General features: G+C 36.0%; 1 protein-coding gene across 3 annotated transcripts in view; it reads right to left on the reverse strand.

The window, feature by feature from the left end:
- LOC149212051 (MADS-box protein SOC1-like) overlaps nt 1-18,876 on the reverse strand; it is a 310,257-nt gene extending 291,381 nt beyond the window's left edge. The window contains exon 1 of one of the 3 annotated variants that reach the window (XM_089391668.1): nt 18,398-18,876. In XM_089391668.1, coding sequence (XP_089247794.1) covers nt 18,398-18,579 — 182 coding nt within the window. In that variant the 5' untranslated portion in view covers nt 18,580-18,876. The remainder of the gene's footprint in view (nt 1-18,397) is intronic. The other 2 variants (XM_089391667.1, XM_089391669.1) reach the window with 2 other exon arrangements.
- Between the last annotated feature and the right edge of the window lie 1,875 nt (nt 18,877-20,751).

Consider the following 20,751-nt stretch of genomic DNA (forward strand, 5'->3'; position numbering starts at 1 on the left):
CTCGACCGCGCCCCTGAAATCCAGCGCGCGCCATCCCTGCATTTAGGTCAAGGGCTCACGTTTTAGTCTACACCCTGTAGGCAACAGTCCAATCCATCATTAGTTCATAGCTTCGACAGGTGCATTCATCATGGCCTACCAACCTGCAGGACAATTATCCATAGCGTGTTTTCCTCCTATCTCACAGATCGTGCACCATAATGCAGGCGCTGCGCTTGGCCCTACATGTGCCTCGAGTATTAACGACATCAGCGCTCCTCCTGCCAAGTAGTTCACAAGCACTGAACTATGGTCCTCGTCGTGCCCTTGGTCTTTGCATTTTATGCACCATACCTCCTCATGCCTCTAACTGAGGTGTCCTGTCCTATTTCAAATTTTCATTTCCAGACACAGATTCCGCAGTTTCACGTGGATTTATTAGATTCCCAAGACAGGATCTTTTATGGGGGTCTCATGTAATCTCATTGCCATCTCCAACGCTTCGGCCTAGGCGGAAATTTTTTGCTGTGACAGCGCCGTCCTTAATTGTGGCATAAGTGATGCCAGAAACCATTCGCAATGTTGTCCATCTATCAACGTCATATAGGCTTCACCAATCATACTCTTCAGCCTTTGGTCTAGATCCCAGGGGTCTCGCCCGAGAGCATCACGATCTCCTTAAACCCGATGATTGATTGTGTTTCTGATTTTGGCCTGCTAAATTCCCTCTTCAACGCGGCCTGGATTTCTACGATTCCTGCATTTGGGTGGTCATTAGAATGCTTGATATACCATGTTAATGCACGATCCTACAGCATGCCCACCAGCGTAGCCTTCTTAATATTTTCATCCACAACGCCTTGTGCTTCCCATACTGCTCTTACCACAAACCAGAATTGGTCTGGATCTTCATTCCCTACTCTGAATACCGGTAGTTTGATCACACTCGCCATACTGAACTGCGGTTGTGGCGGAGGTGGGGTGGGTGGAGATGGAGGTGAGGAGGGTGAGATGAGTGGCAGTGTGGGTGGAGGTGGTAAACGCGGAATTCACTGCCTTATCACACTAACCGCGGTTCTTGGAGAAACTTTCGCGAGCTCTTCCTCGTTCTCCTGCGAGGGTGAAATTAAGGGACTAGTTTCTAAGTCTTCGCTACCTCCACTTCTTTAGATCTTCCCACTTCGCGTAGCTCTGAACATTAATTTATTCGCATAACCCATTTTTCACACAATAGCATCTTAATCCAAGTGTTCAAATATTTAATATACTTACCTCGCGATACCTTGAGGAAACGTCGCTCTGCCTCACTTTAGCTGATGGTCATGTCTACCGCAAACTCAGTGATAAATCCGTAGCGTGTTTTCCTCCTATCTCACAGATCGTGCACCATAATGCAGGCGCTGCGCTTGGCCCTACATGTGCCTCGAGTATTAACGACATCAGCGCTCCTCCTGCCAAGTAGTTCGCAAGCACTGAACTATGGTCCTCGTCGTGCCCTTGGTCTTTGCATTTTATGCACCATACCTCCTCATGCCTCTAACTGAGGTGTCCTGTCCTATTTCAAATTTTCATTTCCAGACACAGATTCCGCAGTTTCACGTGGATTTATTAGATTCCCAAGACAGGATCTTTTATGGGGGTCTCATGTAATCTCATTGCCATCTCCAACGCTTCGGCCTAGGCGGAAATTTTTTGCTGTGACAGCGCCGTCCTTAATTGTGGCATAAGTGATGCCAGAAACCATTCGCAATGTTGTCCATCTATCAACGTCATATAGGCTTCACCAATCATACTCTTCAGCCTTTGTCTATATCCCAGGGGGTCTCGCCCGAGAGCATCACGATCTCCTTAAACCGGATGATTGATTGTGTTTCTGAAACAGAGGACAATTATCCGTAGCGTGTTTTCCTCCTATCTCACAGATCGTGCACCATAATGCAGGCGCTGCGCTTGGCCCTACATGTGCCTCGAGTATTAATGCAGGCGCTGCGCTTGGCCCTACATGTGCCTCGAGTATTAATGCAGGCGCTGCGCTTGGCCCTACATGTGCCTCGAGTATTAATGCAGGTGCTGCGCTTGGCCCTACATGTGCCTTCGCAAGCACTGAACTATGGTCCTCGTCGTGCCCTTGGTCTTTGCATTTTATGCACCATACCTCCTCATGCCTCTAACTGAGGTGTCCTGTCCTATTTCAAATTTTCATTTCCAGACACAGATTCCGCAGTTTCACGTGGATTTATTAGATTCCCAAGACAGGATCTTTTATGGGGGTCTCATGTAATCTCATTGCCATCTCCAACGCTTCGGCCTAGGCGGAAATTTTTTGCTGTGACAGCGCCGTCCTTAATTGTGGCATAAGTGATGCCAGAAACCATTCGCAATGTTGTCCATCTATCAACGTCATATAGGCTTCACCAATCATACTCTTCAGCCTTTGGTCTATATCCCAGGGGGTCTCGCCCGAGAGCATCACGATCTCCTTAAACCGGATGATTGATTGTGTTTCTGAAACAGAGGACAATTATCCGTAGCGTGTTTTCCTCCTATCTCACAAATCGTGCACCATAATGCAGGCGCTGCGCTTGGCCCTACATGTGCCTCGAGTATTAACGACATCAGCGCTCCTCCTGCCAAGTAGTTCGCAAGCACTGAACTATGGTCCTCGTCGTGCCCTTGGTCTTTGCATTTTATGCACCATACCTCCTCATGCCTCTAACTGAGGTGTCCTGTCCTATTTCAAATTTTCATTTCCAGACACAGATTCCGCAGTTTCACGTGGATTTATTAGATTCCCAAGACAGGATCTTTTATGGGGGTCTCATGTAATCTCATTGCCATCTCCAATGCTTCGGCCTAGGCGGAAATTTTTTGCTGTGACAGCGCCGTCCTTAATTGTGGCATAAGTGATGCCAGAAACCATTCGCAATGTTGTCCATCTATCAACGTCATATAGGCTTCACCAATCATACTCTTCAGCCTTTGGTCTATATCCCAGGGGGTCTCGCCCGAGAGCATCACGATCTCCTTAAACCGGATGATTGATTGTGTTTCTGATTTTGGCCTGCTAAATTCCCTCTTCAACGCGGCCTGGATTTCTACGATTCCTGCATTTGGGTGGTCATTAGAATGCTTGATATACCATGTTAATGCACGATCCTACAGCATGCCCACCAGCGTAGCCTTCTTAATATTTTCATCTACAACGCCTTGTGCTTCCCATACTGCTCTTACCACAAACCAGAATTGGTCTGGATCTTCATTCCCTACTCTGAATACCGGTAGTTTGATCACACTCGCCATACTGAACTGCGGTTGTGGCGGAGGTGGGGTGGGTGGAGATGGAGGTGAGGAGGGTGAGATGAGTGGCAGTGTGGGTGGAGGTGGTAAACACGGAATTCACTGCCTTATCACACTAACCGCGCTTCTCGGAGAAACTTTCGCGAGCTCTTCCTCGCTCTCCTGCGAGGGTGAAATTAAGGGACTAGTTTCTAAGTCTTCGCTACCTCCACTTCTGTAGATCTTCCCACTTCGCGTAGCTCTGAACATTAATTTATTCGCATAACCCACTTTTCACACAATAGCATCTTAATCCAAGTGTTCAAATATTTAATATACTTACCTCGCGATCCCTTGAGGAAACGTCGCTCTGCCTCACTATAGCTGATGGTCATGTCTACCGCAAACTCAGTGATAAATCCTCCTATTATTCGGTTGAGCCAATGGTCCACAACTCGTGCGATCTTATCTCCTGACGCTTCTAGTCTGCGCACTAATTCCAGAGTCCACACTATTGGTTTGTCGAGCCTACACCTTCCCTGGTTGTCTGCTAACTTCGTGATCCACTCATACAGCTCAAAAGGAAAGGATGCAAATAAAATTTTGTGGATTTCCATATACAAGTAGCGCTCCAACCATTGTTCCTTAGTTACTCACGGAATTTTGTTTTCCTGCGCCGCTAACTCGTGAATCTTCTTGTCCAACCACTCTTCAATTTCTTTCTTTGTTGGATTCTAGTGGCACGGCATTAGACATCCCTTATGCAGATCCCGGTCCCCGCAATGGAACCATTTGTTCACTTGTATGGCCCTGACCCATGTTTAGCGGTGATTTAGCCAAGCAAATCCCGATACCACTGGCCCTTTCGACAACAATCCGTGGAGCGCAAACTGCGGTCTCACCCGCAGTAGTATGGGAGGGTGCCAGAACCAGGTTTCCTCACCCTAGGGGTGTCTGATTAGCTTCTGGAGGTCCACGGTTTGACCCTGCGCGCACTAGTTATTCCTTCGCAACCTGTGATGCTACTTCCGCGCAGCCCTACTCGGGGCGCAACCCATATTATACCCCAATTCCTTGCTATTTAATCTGTTATTACGTGACTACTTAACTTATTTGTGTAAGACTAGTGATTATTACAACATATCCAGCAATCATATCAGTGCGCGTGATAAATAAAATAGAATAAATGTAAAGAAGGCAATGCACAAGAATATACATAGAAATAGAAATCAATTTCTCTTTTTTATCCTTCGATCAAGATTACAGACTTGACACCGCCCTGCGCACTCAACTGCAGGGGTCCGCGCACTCAGCTGCGGACTCTACTAGGCCTCTGCGCACTCAACTGCAAAGCCTCTTCCTACTACTGCGACCCAATATCTCAGACTCTTACTCTATGCTTGAACCATTCGTATTCTTCTCTCTTCCTTGTTCCCTCCTTCACAACTTAGAGCCTCGCTCTATTTATACAATCCCATGGTCCGCGGAGCATGGGTAGGCCAACATGACTTTACATTACATTACAATACTTTAGGCCAGACAACCCTATTACTTAACCTATACTCATACTCCGTGCCCGCAATTCGCGAAGTCATACAATACATTTGGCCAAAACTTGGGATTTGAGCCCCAAAACATGTTGTGGGGGGATTTCATGCCCAACTATTGTTTTCAACTTATGGCATCATTTTTTAACTTGTTATTGCTTCTCATGTTGCATTCTTTATCTCTTCCATACATTAAGATTCTATAGATAACTGGGAAAGGTTGGGTTGAGTATTAACCTCCCTGACATCCCCTGGCAAAGTTATGTTCAATACTGGGTTAATTAAGCAAATTTTTTATTTGTTTTGATTACCATGCAATTTGTAGATTGTTGTTTTCTATACAATTCCTGTATGTATTAATTTAGTTATGGGATATCTTCTATGTGATTTTTGTTCCCGTCAGATAATTAATATTCAGATTAAATATCTATCAATCATCTTATGTTTCTTTCATTCTTCAATAAATATTCTTAAAAGATTGTATGTTTTTACTGTTGGAAATCAACACTTTGGTTGATCTTTAAAAGAATAAGGATTATTTACATAAACCGAGTTTTATGCAAGAACCAACCATTTATTAGAGCACACCCTTTACATAGATGCTTTCACATATTTCTTTAGCCACGAATTGTCAACAAAGGACAACAAAGGTCACCACATTGGAACTTTGTATCCTCGTCATTAATGAGGGTCGGTTTTTATCCTATCCCTCAACTACATGAATCTAAGCAAGGAGTAGGGGCAATCAATGGCACATTTTTCTAAGGAAATTGGTTGAGACATATACAATGGTTTGCATCATTGGCTCCCTATCACACAGGGTAATATGAATTGTGCAAACCTCATGGTGACTACGTTGATACTTTAAGATAGTCTGCTACAATTGTCTTCAATATGATATTTAGTTGATAAGATGGCTTAGTTGGTGTAGCTCAATTATCATTATTGAAGGCCCTTGAGACATATTCCTCCAATTCCTTTGGGTGGCAACATGGGAGTCAAGTTAGCTCAATTTCACCTTCAATGGTGGGGATATGGCAATTTGAAATGTCATCATGTGTCATATCGCACCATAGATTAGCCTAGTACTATGTAAGAGGTCAATAAGACAGAAGGCGAGGAAATTATATAAATTACTCTGTCAGGACATCAAGGATGGTGGTTGATAGCATGAAAATCGCTCAGCCAAGGCAGTGAGTGAGGCATCCCAAACATTGTCTTCTCTAAGTGAATTTCATATCATTGATTGGAAATTCTACCCCTATGGCTGCTGACAGTCTTCCTTGTCACTATGGTAATCATATTATAGTTCATCATTCTCATGGGAATGTATGTCATTAGCTCCATGGTATCCTAGTCTAATATTCAAAAGGCTATCTAAAATTTGTACTTATTGCACAAAATTGCACAGTGTCTAAGAGTTGAGGTATGTATCAAGGTTATAAATAGCACAAAGTGGGGTTGGAGATTCAATCCCTCCAAGGGGAGATTATTTAGCTTCAGTTGAAGTTTAATCAATTGCAAACATGCCTTTCATTAACCATGGAATTCCTGATGGACCAAAGGGTGCATATTTAACAATGGGAAGAAAAATTCGAACTATTTGACACCAAATTGAGGAGCTTTGGCAAGGCATGGACTAGGACAAGCTGGTATTCCCTTATACTAGAAATTATTTTAGTAATGATAAAATAATGGTTCCATTTTGAATATTATTTCTCCTCCTTTAGAGCTAGAGAAGTTTCATAGAGTAGATAAACATAATTTGCATAATCAATTTCCATGGATGTTAAGTTTTGTTGTATTTTACACAAAATTCATATTATAGATGACATCTTCCATAAGACATTAGACGTTTCAAAAACATGAATACAATCTTCTTCCAAAATTGTCTAGAAATATGTTTGTTCCGAAAATCTACATGTTATAATTTCTTTCGGATTTTATTAACAAATGCATCAAAATGGCCCATGGATACACATTTTATTATGTTTTCAACTATTAAAAAATTTATTTTCTCCATAATCCTAGAAAATAATCTAACTTATGATGGATATGCTTCATCCATATTTGTTTCTAGATGGAATACTACTGGACAAGTTGAAGGTCCAACTACTTTGTAAGATACCCTATAGTGACACAACATTGCATTCTTTTTTAGCCACATCTAAAGTCTTTTGAAATCTTCCCTAGTGTCATTTCACCTTGAACAAAATATAGAATATAGGCACATTGATATATAAGTACTTCAAGAAAATCAAATGTTCACCATCTTATAAATTTGTTGATTAGTAGGCTACTCCAACACAATAAATTTAATGCAGTTTGGATGCACTGATTCAAAAGACACATTCTAACATCAATTAAGGACAATTGAGATAGAGGACTATAGAATACATCACAATATTCCCATAAATGAATACTCCTACAAATTCCCACTTTTCAAAAAAATGATCTTGAGTAACTGATGAGGGAGCCTTCCATAATATGTAGATTGGTGACCCTCCCTTAGCATGTAGGAAATCATCAACATATTTAAATGCACTCCTTCAGATGTGATTCCTTTGAAAACCTAATTTCATGATTCTAAAGGTTCGAAAATCCTCATCCACAAAATTTAGACAACTATAAGAAGAGAAATTATTAATTTATCCTTAATGCCCAATTATCATCCATCAAAGGGAGTCATTTCCATGGCCTAATTTAACAATGATATTCAAATTTCCCACTTGTTACGTAGTATTTGACAAAGGGTTACTACCAGTGAATTTCTTCACTACCCCTCATGATTTTTGTGAGGTTCAGACAATTGAGGTTCATATTTGGTTCCATGGATTATGATAATCTAGAGTGTTTGATCATGTGGATGCATCATATGATGTGGTGTGGCCCCTCTTGATCATTTTGATTCATCTTGATGTTTGGCCATATTAATAGTACCCAAGGTGATCATCAATTCCCATGACATCATCACATTCACATATCAAGAGGCAATTCATGTTTCCCAAACCATATGTCAAAATATTTTGCGGTTACCTCTTCATGCATTAGGCTTATCATGTCATGTTGCATCCTAGATATTGGATCTATCAAGTTGTTCTCACATTTTGAGGCATATGTTCCCTGATTTGAAGGATATATACCCTATAGGATGCATTACTCAGTCATCACAACCTTGTTTTCGCACGTTTAGACCTATTTGGCTCTCTTACAACCTAACGATATATTTTCATTCTTTGAGGATTTTGTTGGAAATATACCCCTTTCGAGGCTAAAATTTTCACTTTAGGTAGTTTCATTTTTTCATTAATGGAGATGCCAACATCTTTTGGGGATATTTCACATGGGTTATTGTACATGTGGCTTTCCCACCCCTTTTTTATTGTAACCTTCCCTATGCTAGATATAATGAAATCACACGAGAGATTGTTATTTTATTTTAAAGGAACACATTATATATAGATTTTCCCTTCTTCATTATAAGTCATCAATGGATATTTGGGGTTTCCACTCCTTGGATATTGATCAACATATACTTCTTGGTGCATATATTTGTGTAAGCGTGTCTTTTTTTATAGATGATGGTTGTAAATTTGTCAATATTCTCTTTCTTAGTTATTATTTGGTGCATCAAGGTTGATGGTGAAATGTTCAAGTCTCTACAAGCTACCTAGATCAACCCATTGAAAGATTAATTCTATCTCTTGGAAGGATGACATTTTAGGGTAATTCCTCACCTTCTTCCTTTGTTGGTTTTGTTTATCCATCTTGGAACAATAGAAACTAGTATTAAGTATGATTATCACACAATTATTGATCTATTTGGTAAAAATTGTTCCATTTAGAATCTATTCTTTTTTGGCCTTGATTTCCATTGATGGTCTTCATTGTATGGGGGACTACACTTCCTCTTGGTTTTTAATCTATAGGTTGCAATTTTGGAATGAAATAGAATAATTTTTATGAAGTTTATTATTCCCTCCATCAATCTCTTTGACTCACCATAGCTCCATTGTTCTTGTTCAATTTAACACTTAGGTCTACTCCCTTTCATCACCTATTCTAAAATTTAAAAAAACCTAAAAGGAAATGATTTTCCAAGGATAATCCCACTTGAACTAGTCCCTAAGTCATTATTCTCCTTCATAATCCTATTAGGAATATCTCCCTCGAGGTAGAGGGCAAGTGACCTAAAGCGAAGAGGATAGCTTGTTGAGGTTTTAACACACCGTAAACTCACCTTTAGGGATATTTTACTGCAATACCACTTGAATAAAAGCTATTATTTTAAAATTATTTAACCGCACATACTAATATTATCATACCATAATTAGTTATGCCCAATAGGTCTCAAATACCAACTATAACATTTCCTTGTACCTAGTCTAACCTGTGATGCCACCATGTGATAATATGTCACACACATGAAACATGTATATAGTACTAACAAACCCATGGTTCCATGGATGAAATTCATAATTAGACACACACATATTATAAAAAATATTATAAGCACATAAAATAACACATTTTTGCATAGCATAAAAAGCACATAACGACAACACTTACCTTAAACATACCTTAGAAATTTTGCCTAAACATACACATTGTTGTTTTACCTCTTTGAATAGTAGGTCACCCCTATGTTTGAATTGTGACACCATTAGGGTAAAAATTATGTAAGTCAACTAAGTCTCCCAATTAACACAAAAATGTTTAAGCTATTGTACCAAATTCAAGAAGCAATTCCAACAACAATTTCTTCCCCCTAGGCCTGCACAACCAAACAAGGTGTGTTATGTTCTCCTCACTTCAATCCCTTGAATTATCTCCTCTTTTAGGGGTCTTCAAGAAGGAGGTCTCATAGTTGTGCCTCCAAGAACTCCAGCTACCCCGACTAGTTCTCTAATCACGCTTTGGTCATGAAAAAATGGAAAACTTTCCCCAAAAATTCTCCCTATAGGGTTGTAGCCTTCACAAAAACAAATCAATGAGGAAGGTTCATCCAAATCCACGTAAGATTCATGGAGTTTCAAAATGTAATTAGTTCTCTAGCTCGCATGGTTCAGACACAGCCGACAATGGTAATAATCACAAGATAAAGTCACTTGCAAACCCCACTACCAAATCAACGTTTTAATATGGTAACCATGCATACAATCCACCTCCATCCCATACACCGAAGCCACGTCCTCCTTCTTGCACACATGCACAATTTATGATTTATACCTCCATGCTCAGTTATGTTCATTTTCCTTAACATCGGATGAGAACCTCTTAAAACCTGAGAGATCTGATAATTTTATGGTCATATGGTAACAATTCACATTATTGCTTATCACATTAACAAAAATAATCATTCTTTGAGATGCAATTGTTTTTTCATATGTTTTGCGAATTTTTTCATTGTATGTTGAATGTGAGATATCAAGCAAAAGGAAATGCATCTCAAATCTCTTTAGTCCTAAGAACATAATCCCTGCTCCACGTCCCATTCTATGTCTTCTATAAAAACTGAAGATTATTGTTTCAGATACGAAGCAAGGGTGGCTTATCTAAATAACATCCAATTCAAGGGATCTATGGGTGCTTGTGTCAGACAACTCTGTGTCATTAAATAACGATGTAATAAATTTTCCATGTAATACTCATATCCCCACAACTCAGTTTACACATCGACGATCATCAAATTGTCATGAAAAGCCGTGGAATATGTTTGAGAAATCTGTCAGTCAAATCCACCACTATTCAACCTTGAATTGTGATAGAAAATTTTATTGAACGAATATCTATTATTGGAATTTGCTGGATTGACGTTTAAATCATATCGACACGCATTTAAGCACACCACTTAAAATATTTTATACAACTAATTTCTTATCATTTATTAATATCTATTTGATAATTAAATAAAAATTCTTAAAACTCTATTTCAAAATAAATATGTTATTTACTATGATGATTCAAATCTATTGATTAGGAGTTTGAGCCATATTTAAGCAACCCAAATTTGATGTATTTACATTTGAAACAGAAAGCTCTGCAAAAACTAGCTCAAGCGGATTACTTCTGTACATTGTTCTTTTTATAAGCTTCATTTAATATAAGGCAAATATTGAGGACCATGTACCGAGGCAAATATTGAAGATCATGTACCAAATTAATTTAGAATAACAATAATATTTAATAGACAAAGTGAAAAAAACACTAACCCAATGGCTTAGTGAATAGTGCTTAATATTTGCCTAAAATAACAACTTCATCTCAAGTTTAGCTCTATATCGCATAGACATCCACTATGGAAACAACCACACATGTAATTATGTGGGTCCTCCCCAAGTCCCCGTAAGGGATAAGTTAGAATTTTCTTCTCCGATATTTGCACCCAGCTCTATTGCCACTTGCTTGCATATTCAAACTGCAGCCACATGGCTCGACAATGTGGTGCCTACCATAACAATATTGGAGAAGTAGTTGTGCCTTTGCGTTATCCCAAGGGTTATGAGGAGTTCACCCAAGAAGCATGGGCAGCAATGACCAATAATCAGAGGTATACAACTATTGAATTGAGAAAGAAAGAACAAAGAATAAAATGTTGGATACAGAATTTAGTTGATGACTCTATCTTCAACAAGATAGTCGGTGCATCAACAGTAAAAGAAGCTTTGAATTTTCTAAAAGTTGCATACCAAGGTACTGATACAATGAATACTAAAGATTGTTAAATTGCAAACATTGCAAGGAGAATTTGAAACCTGAAGATGAATAACACAGAGAATCTTGATCAATTCATGACTAGAGTCATGGGAATAGTCAATCAAATCAAACTTATTGGTGAAAACATTACAGATCAGAGGATAGTTGAAAAAATCCTATGAAGCCTACCAAAGAATATGATATGGTTGTAACATCCATTCTGGAATCCAAAGATATTACAACTCTTTCAGTAGAACAGTTGGCTAGATCGCTTCTCTCACATGAGACACGACTTAACATGGGAGAAGATTTCTTAGAACAAGGTTTTAAGACAGAAGTCTCTCTTGGCAGAGGCAAAGGCAGAGGATATAGAGGTAGTAGCAAATGAGGCAAAGGCAGAGAAGAACATCATCATGCAACAAAGCAGTCGATTCCTTCACAAAACCAAACACAGAGAAGAAAACATGCCGTGATCTAATGTCCAACATTATTACTGCAAAAAATTTGGGCATTATGAACATGAATGGAAAAAGAAATAGTAATATCAAGAAAGAGGATGTGTCCATCTCTCCAATAATGATTGAGAATCCTCTGAGACCATGTTTCTTTCCTGCCATCTTTCTAAAGAAAATCACAGTGAGTAACTTTGGTTTATGGAAAATGGCTGCAGCGATCATATGACAAGTAACAAAAATCTGCTTTCTTGCCTTGATGCTTCCATAACATCATAAATTACTCTTGGAGATCTCTCCCGTATAAAAGTTCAAGGGAAAGGTATTGTCCCTAAACATACTAAACAAAATCAACAGAAATATATACTTGATGTTTATTATGTTCCACATCTGAAGCATAACCTCATTAGGGTAGGTCAATTGATGGAACATCGTTATGATGTCAGATTTCAAGGGAATACATGTTATATCTATGACAAACCTACCAATAAAAGACAGATAGCAAAGGTTGAAAAAATAAAGAATAAGATGTTTCCATTGACTCTTAGAAGTCGAAATCTTTCACAGTCTTTTGCACACAATGTGTCAAGAATATATGAGTCACAGTTATGGCCTTCTAGGTATGGGCATATTCCCCTAAAGAGTCTAAGTCCACTTTAGAAACATTCTATGGTGATTGTTCTCCCTGTTCTGAATGAAAAATATGTATTCTAGCAAAGCATAAAAGAGATAGCTTTGTGACATCTTCCATTAGAGAAAAAGAGCCTTTAGGGCTAGTCCATACAGACATATGTGCCCTAATGCAAACAAAGTCTATTAGTGGTAGTTTTTGTTTTCTAACCTTCATTGATGATTATAGCTTAAGGATGTGGGTTTATTTTATCAAAAGTAAATCTAATACTTTCTCAAGATTCAAAGGATTCAAAGCAAAACATAAAAAGCAATGTGGAAAGCCTTTAATTATTCTCAGTGCAGATAGAGGAGGACAATACAATTCCAATGACTTCAAAGTTGTTTGTCAATAACAAGGAATCATCATGCAAAATACAACAACATACACTCCACAACAAAATGGAGTAGCAGAAAGGAGAAAGGAAAAATCAGTCGATAATGACTATGGCAAGATGTATGCTTCGTGAGAAGAAGTTGTCCAATGACTATTGGGCTGAAGAAATTTCTACTGCACTATATGTTCTCAATACATCTCCAACAACTAGTGTCCAAAATGCAATACCTCAAGAAGTTTGGGATGGTAAGAAGCTGAATGTCTCTCACTTTCGCATTTTTGGTTCTGTTGCATTTTCCCATGTTTCTGAGTAGGTATGAAAGCAGCTTGATGATAAAAGTGAAATATGTATTTTTGTAGGCTATAGTGAACAATCAAAAGCCTATAAACTCTATAATCTAATCACCAAGAAGTTTTCTTTAAGCAGAAATGTTAATTTTTTTCAAACTAAATCTTGGTCTAATCAAATTGATTAAGTTTTAAATCAACCTATTCATACACCACAGCTACCAAGATTGCAAGTTTAGGAAGAGCCATACCACTCTAAAATGACACATCTTCCAGCAATGAATCCAATAATGATTCATCATCTTCAGAAGAAATTTAAAAACTAGAAACATCAGAGAAAGATATGAGTAGGAACATGACTTTGATTAGCAGAATCTATTTGCATTTCTTTCTTGTCAACCAACCCATTTTGAAGAGGTAGTCAAGGAAAAATATTCGGTTGATGCAATGAATCAAGAAATCACTTCCATAGAGATGAATGAGACTTCGGAATTGGTTGATCTCCCAAGAGATAAAACTAGCATTGGTTTAAAGTGGGTATACAAGACCAAACTGAATGAAAAAGGAGAAATTGAAAAACATAAGGCAAGGATGGCTGCCAAAAGATTATCACAATAACTTGGTATTGACTATGGTGAAACCTTTGCTCTAGTCGCAAGGTTAGACACTGTCAAAACTATTATGCCAACAATAATTCAACACAAATGGAAAGTTTTTCAACTTGATGTAAATTTTGCTTTCTTAAATGGTATATTGCAAGAAGAAGTTTTGAAGTTCCAGGACAGGAGCATAAGGTGTACAATTTGGAGAAAGCCTTATAGGCCTTGAAACAAGCTCCCCGACTTATCTCAGCAAAAGTGGTTTTGGAGAAGAAACCGTGAACCAACTCTATATACCAAAACTCATGAAGATAAAATTGTCATTGTTTGGCTTTGATGATCTACTTTATACATGCAATATTATGTTAGAAGAATTCAAAGCGACAATGCAAACAGAGATTGATATCACTGATCTAGGGCTCATGAAATACTTCTTAGGCATTGAAATTCAGCAATCTGTTAATGGCATTTTTGTTTGTCAACAAAAATATGCCACTGAAATCCTCCAAAAGTTCAGAATGATCACACTAATTGCTACAGGCATCAAGCTCAACAAACAAGACGTAGCACTACCACTTGATTCCACATTGTATGAAAGTCTAGTTAGTAGTTTGTTGCATCTCATCGCAACTAGACCTGATATCATATCAATTTTATGCAATCACCAAAGATTTCTCATTGGAAGTATGCAAAAGGGATCTTATGATATGTTGCAGGCACATCAGACAATGGCTTGTTCTACACACATTCTGAAGATTGCTTTCTTTCAAGTTATTTAGATAGAAAAGCACCACAAGGTATGTTTTTCACCTTGAAACCATTATTATCTCATGGGCATCCAAGAAACAACCCATTGTTTCAATATCTTCTACGGAAGTTGACTATGTAGTTGCAACTTCAGCAACTTGTCAAGCAGTGTGGCTAAGAAGACTATTCAAGAATGTATTAAATGTATAGAAAAAACCAACTCCTCTTTTTTTTCATAACAACTCTGCAACTTCATTATCAAAAAATCATATCTTTAACAAAACAAAACAAAACATATTAACATACTTTTTTATTTTATTTGTGAGATTATCAATAATAGAAATATCTTACTTTCCTTTTGTAAAAAATAAACAAAATACAGTTTGGCCCACCTAAAACTCTTTACTTATGTTTTTCTTTATTTTTGAGATTTATAAAAAACCCGAAAAAATTAAATAAACAAAATACAATTTGGCCCACCTAAAACTCTTTACTTATGTTTTTTTTTTGAGATTTATAAAGAATTCGAAAAAAAGAATGTGACGGACCAAATTAATTTTACTTTTACGTACCTTCTTTTTTTAATTTATAAAAGCCAATAAATAATGGAGTGAGAAAATAAGTGAATATATAATTTGTTGAAATAAGAAAAATTTCAATACTAGACTTATTTTTTGAAAATTTGATTATTTTGTTTTAAAATTGTTCGTTTGAATTTGATATTATTATCATAACTTCTTAAAAAAATATATAGATTTGAGAAAAAAATTACCGTTATAAATTGAGATCATCTAATTATTAACCTACTATACAAGCACATTCAATCAAGATTGATTAAGTTTTTATATTTTTTTAAATATAATAGATTGATTGTAATCAAAATTACACAAGCACATTCAATCAAGATTGATTAAATCTTTTTTTTTAAATTTAATAAATTGATTAATTCTAATCAAAATTTCGATTAAAAAAAAGTTGAATTTGCTTATTTATTAAGCTTTTGCCTAAATAAAAAATAAATTGAAATAAATTCTTACTCTTTTAAGATAAAATTAGTCAAATTTATTTTAAAAAATATTAAAACAAAAAAAATATGATTTCACATTTCACCTAATTTATCACAACATTAATTATAAACCTTTACTTTTTATTAATTTTTAATATTTAAACATTCAATATCGAAATTTTTTTAGAAGATCTATAACCCCATCTACAATTGCTCAATAAGGTAGACAATATACAGTTGCAACTCCAAGTACCATAGCTGTGCAACCAACAGAAATAAGCATTATGAGGGGTAACCATTTTCATCCCGGCTAACTACCATTTAGATTAGATGACTGAGCCTGTCTATTTGTACCACCCCGAGGCGCTGTTTTATATCTTCCTGATATGTCCACTTAGTTTTAATTTTCTAGCAAGCCTCACAAAATAATGTATCTTAGGATATTATTAAGTTTGAACCATCTACAACCCCATCAATATAAAATCCCCATTAGAATAAACCAGCAACATAAAACAGCTGTTGTAACTAAGCACGCCTACCACACTAAAATTTTATTGGTAACGATGCCGTCTCCATAAAAAAAAAAAATCCTAAACTTTGAAAATCCAAAATAACGGCTAGATAATTTTTTGGTCGTTATAACTACTACGATGGATGGTTATATATTATTGCGAAAGCAAATACCGTTAACAAATCAGCCAGTCAACGGATATCATTAAAAAAAAATTAAAGTTTTTTCTTGGTTTAAATTGCTTTTTATTACAGATATGACACCCTCAAAAATTACACATCAGATTCAGGAATGTATTCCAAAGAGTTTACAACTCAGATTTGTAATATCATGCAAATTACATAGTACAAATGCTCAATCAAGATACACCATATATAGATGCAAATACTAAAAAATAGTTCGCTACCAAGATCAATCAACCGGAATAATAACTCCAAGTACCATAGCTGTGCAACCAACAGAAATAAATATGCTACCTACTGCTCCCACTTCCACTTGAACATTTCATATGCTTAGTCTGATAATCGCTTGCATTATCAGACTAGTATGCTAGACTTGCAACATTTCATATCCTTAGTCTGATAATGGTTTGCATTATCAGATTAGTATGCTTCGTTTAGCAATGGCCAGCATCACGAGGGGTAGTCAAGTTTAGCAATGGCCAGCATCACAAGGGGTGGTCATTTCATCCCGGCTAACAACCATTTAGATTAGTTTACTGAACCTGTGTATTTGTACCACTAAGAAGTAGTATTTCATATCTATTCAGCTTTATGTCAGCTTTATTTTTATAGCAAGCCTCAAAGTGATGCAGCTTCGGACATTTTTAAGCCTGAACCATCTACAAACCCATCAATATAGAATCCCCATTACAATACACCAGTAAAATAAAACACCTGTTGTAACTTGTAACTAAGCACGACTACAAAACTAAATTTTATTGGGAACGCAGTCATTTCCACAAAAACACCCTAACTTCCAAAATCCAAAAGAATGGCTGGATAATTGTTTGGTTTGGCGATTTCGCAGTCTACAGATTGGCCGTTATAACCAAATTGATTGTTACATCTTATTGTGACAGCAATAGAAACTAATTTCAATCACTTGCTAGGCGTTATAACTATAAATATCAACCACTTGCTAAAGATGTGGGGTAGAAATTAATTTCAATCACTTGTTAGGTGTGTGGTAGAAACTAATTTCAATTACTTGTTAGGGGTTATAAAGGTAAATTTAATTGTTTAATTTTTGTTAATTCAATTTAGTTGAAACTAATTTCAATCACTTGATAAGTGTTATAATTGTAAATTTAATTGTTTATTTTTTGTCTAGGTGTTATAATTGGAAATTTAATCGTTTATTTTTTGTAAGTTCAATTTAGTTGGATTTCATTCTGGGCATTTAATATTGATGTCACTTATAATATTATTTAATTATTTAAAAATATTAAAAAAGTATTCACTCCACATCTTTCAATTTTTAACAAAATACCTTAAATTTTATTTTATTTTGGAAATTTAGTTTTTGTTATTTTTTTGCAATTCAAACTTGTAACACCAACAGAACCATTAAACGGAAAAAACATTCAAAACTTCTAATAGATAGACGACCGAACGGCATGTACAAATGCTAAATTAAGATAGACCATATACAGTTGCAAATATGAAACAATAACATCCTAACAAGATCAACGAACGGGTGCAACCAACAGAAATAATTATGCTGCATACTAGCATTAGAGTACGATAATGGCTTGCCTTATCAGACTAGAATGCTTCGTTACCAATGGCCAGCGTCATGAGGGGCGGTCAACCATTTTCATATGGGCTAACTACCATTCAGATTAGTTCACTAAGCCTGCCTATTTGTACAATACAACTAAGAGGTGCTATTTCATATCTATTCAGCTTTATGTGTGTTTGCAGGTATATTTTTAAGTTTGATCCATCTACAACCCCACCAATATAAAATCGCCATTAGAATAAACCAGTAACATAAAGCAACAGTTGTAACTAAGCTCGACCACACAACTATATTTTATTGGGAACACAACCGGTCTCCATAAAAAACCCTTAACTTCAAAAATAAAAAAGAACGGCTCGATAATTGTTTGGTTGGACCATTGCGTAGTCGACAGCTCGGCCTTTGTTGTAAAGGCAAATGCCGTTTACAAATCAATCAGCCAACGAACTTCTTGAAATTTAAAAAACAAACCCACAAGAAAAAAATAAACACGAACAGAAAAAATAATCTATCAGCCCAGTTAGGGTAAATACGCAAGCAGCTATACCTGGTATTGGCGAATTCATAGAGCTTTCCTCCTGGCGAGAAAATCATAAGTCCAACTTCTGCATCGCAGAGAACCGAGAGCTCGTAAGCTTTCTTCAGCAATCCATTCCTACGCTTGGAAAATGTAACCTGCCTGCTGGCGGTATTCTCAATCCTCTTCATCTGGATTTTTCCCCTCACCATTCTTGATCTCCTCTTTTTTCTCTTTTCCCTCCCAACAATCACTGAAATCTCAGGTGGGGAAGGCAGAACAGCTTTCTCGATGAGAACCCAATAATCGCATCTAACGGTAGCCCATTAAAATACCAGAGAGACCAAAAGAAATTAGCAGAAATATTCGATATCCTCTTTTAACCTAATGGTCTCTTCATTTATTTGGGAAAGAGTCCATACTCTGATACCCTCCTATGAGGGTTTCCATCTAAAGTACGGGCCCGAGGGCATGGCTTCTTGTCAATCATGAGTACAGTTTCCCAACTGGCCTGTCACATAGGTTGTCCTTACTGATATTCATGTCTGTCATACAATAAAATATACTAATATGCAGAAAAGGCACAGTACGGGGCAAACATGTTGCTTAAATTAACCTATATTACCTTCCTAGTTGTGTACCGTTCACAATTTCCTCGATTTAGGTTCAGCGCCTTACATGTGCACAGTGCCGTGAGGGGTTTAGGTCTGCTAGGTCCCAGAGATTTGCTGATGAAATATCTCAAATGTTTCTTAAACTGCAATTTTAAACATTTAAATAGATTCAAAACCTTGAATTAGAACTTGCTCATGATTACATGTTGAAATGGTATTTTTACATCCCAGTGAACTCTGACCAGATATTTTTTGTAAGTACTCTTAGCAGATATTTATTTTATCGGATTAGAGAAACTATTAGAAAAAAGCTGCTCTTGATTGGACACACGGTTGATCGCCACATTTTTTTTTTCTCTGCTAAAATACAAAGTTTCTTCTCTAGCCTAAATAATATTTATGTTTTAACATGTTTTTATTTTCACTAAATTAGTTAACATTTATGTTTTATGAAGTTTTTATTTTTACGAATAATAGGGATGAATTGTGTGCATTCTCCAATGATAAGCGTCCGCCTTCTGAAATTATGATAGAAATAGTGATGAATTATAGTGCATTATGTGATTGATATACGTAGTCTAAATGGATTTTACTCAGATCCCAATGTTCATAAAATTACTTAAATATTAAATGAAATAATCAACCAAATTTTAATTCGAAACGGTATTACACAGTTTCTGTTGGAAAAAACACAACAAAAGCATTAATGTAGTGCCGAGAGTCACGTTTTCCATTATCCAACACGCACTAGGTTTTCCACTACCAATGCACACTTGGTGCGCATTATCCATAAATTCCACAAAACTACCATGGATGTAATCCTACCACCGCCATCCTCATTCTATCAAATACTAACATAATAATGCACGTGACTTTTGTACTTTTGCTACTCTCCCTGCAATCTATGACCACCATCCTCACATATCAAATATTAACATAATAATACAAGTGACTTTTATAAATTTGTTGAAAGAAAAACCATTCATACTGATGATCAAATTTAAATAAATAATAACATCGTTACCCATACAACTTTATCACTTAAATATGTGCTATAAACATCCTTCTAGTGTTTCGATTTCGTAATCCAATATCTAATTGAGTTTATTTTAATATGAATTGGTTTCTATTACGTAGTTATGTTATCATGTTATTTTTGGAAGATAACTTGTTTGAGAAATACCGATTTAAAATTATATTTTTGTAAAATATAATTTGTAATTTTTCGTTATTAAATTTATATTTTTGAATGTTATATAAGTATATAATTTAAACTCGTAAATATAAAAAGTTTATGTTGGATTTTTAAGAAAAAAATTTATAAATTTAATTTCTTTCAATATTTTTATATAATATATTTTTACATAAATATATTTTAATTAGTTGATATTGATCTTTGAATAGTTTATTTAAATTTAATTATGAATTATTTTTTAAAAGTATAAGGTTTAAATATCATTCACATTATTTGTTACTTCTAATTACTTTACATAAAATATTTTTTTTTATTTCTAATTATATTAATACCATAAACATACTTAGCATATTCATTTTTGTATTTTATTATAGTTAAAACTATACATTTATATTTAGAAAATATTTTATTTTTATTTTAAGAGAAATACATATCAACTCTACATTAAATAGAAACAAAATTACACATCACCTTTATATAAATAAATATCTTAACTCAACAAACTTCGAAAAAAAAAATATATATATATATATATATATATATATGACTTTTAACCAAACCTTTATCACTTAAAT

This window comes from Pinus tabuliformis, chromosome 1_1, assembly GCF_031772625.1.
Source record: "Pinus tabuliformis cultivar Carrire ecotype Pingquan chromosome 1_1, CPIR1, whole genome shotgun sequence".
In the NCBI taxonomy this organism is placed as follows: domain Eukaryota; kingdom Viridiplantae; phylum Streptophyta; class Pinopsida; order Pinales; family Pinaceae; genus Pinus; species Pinus tabuliformis.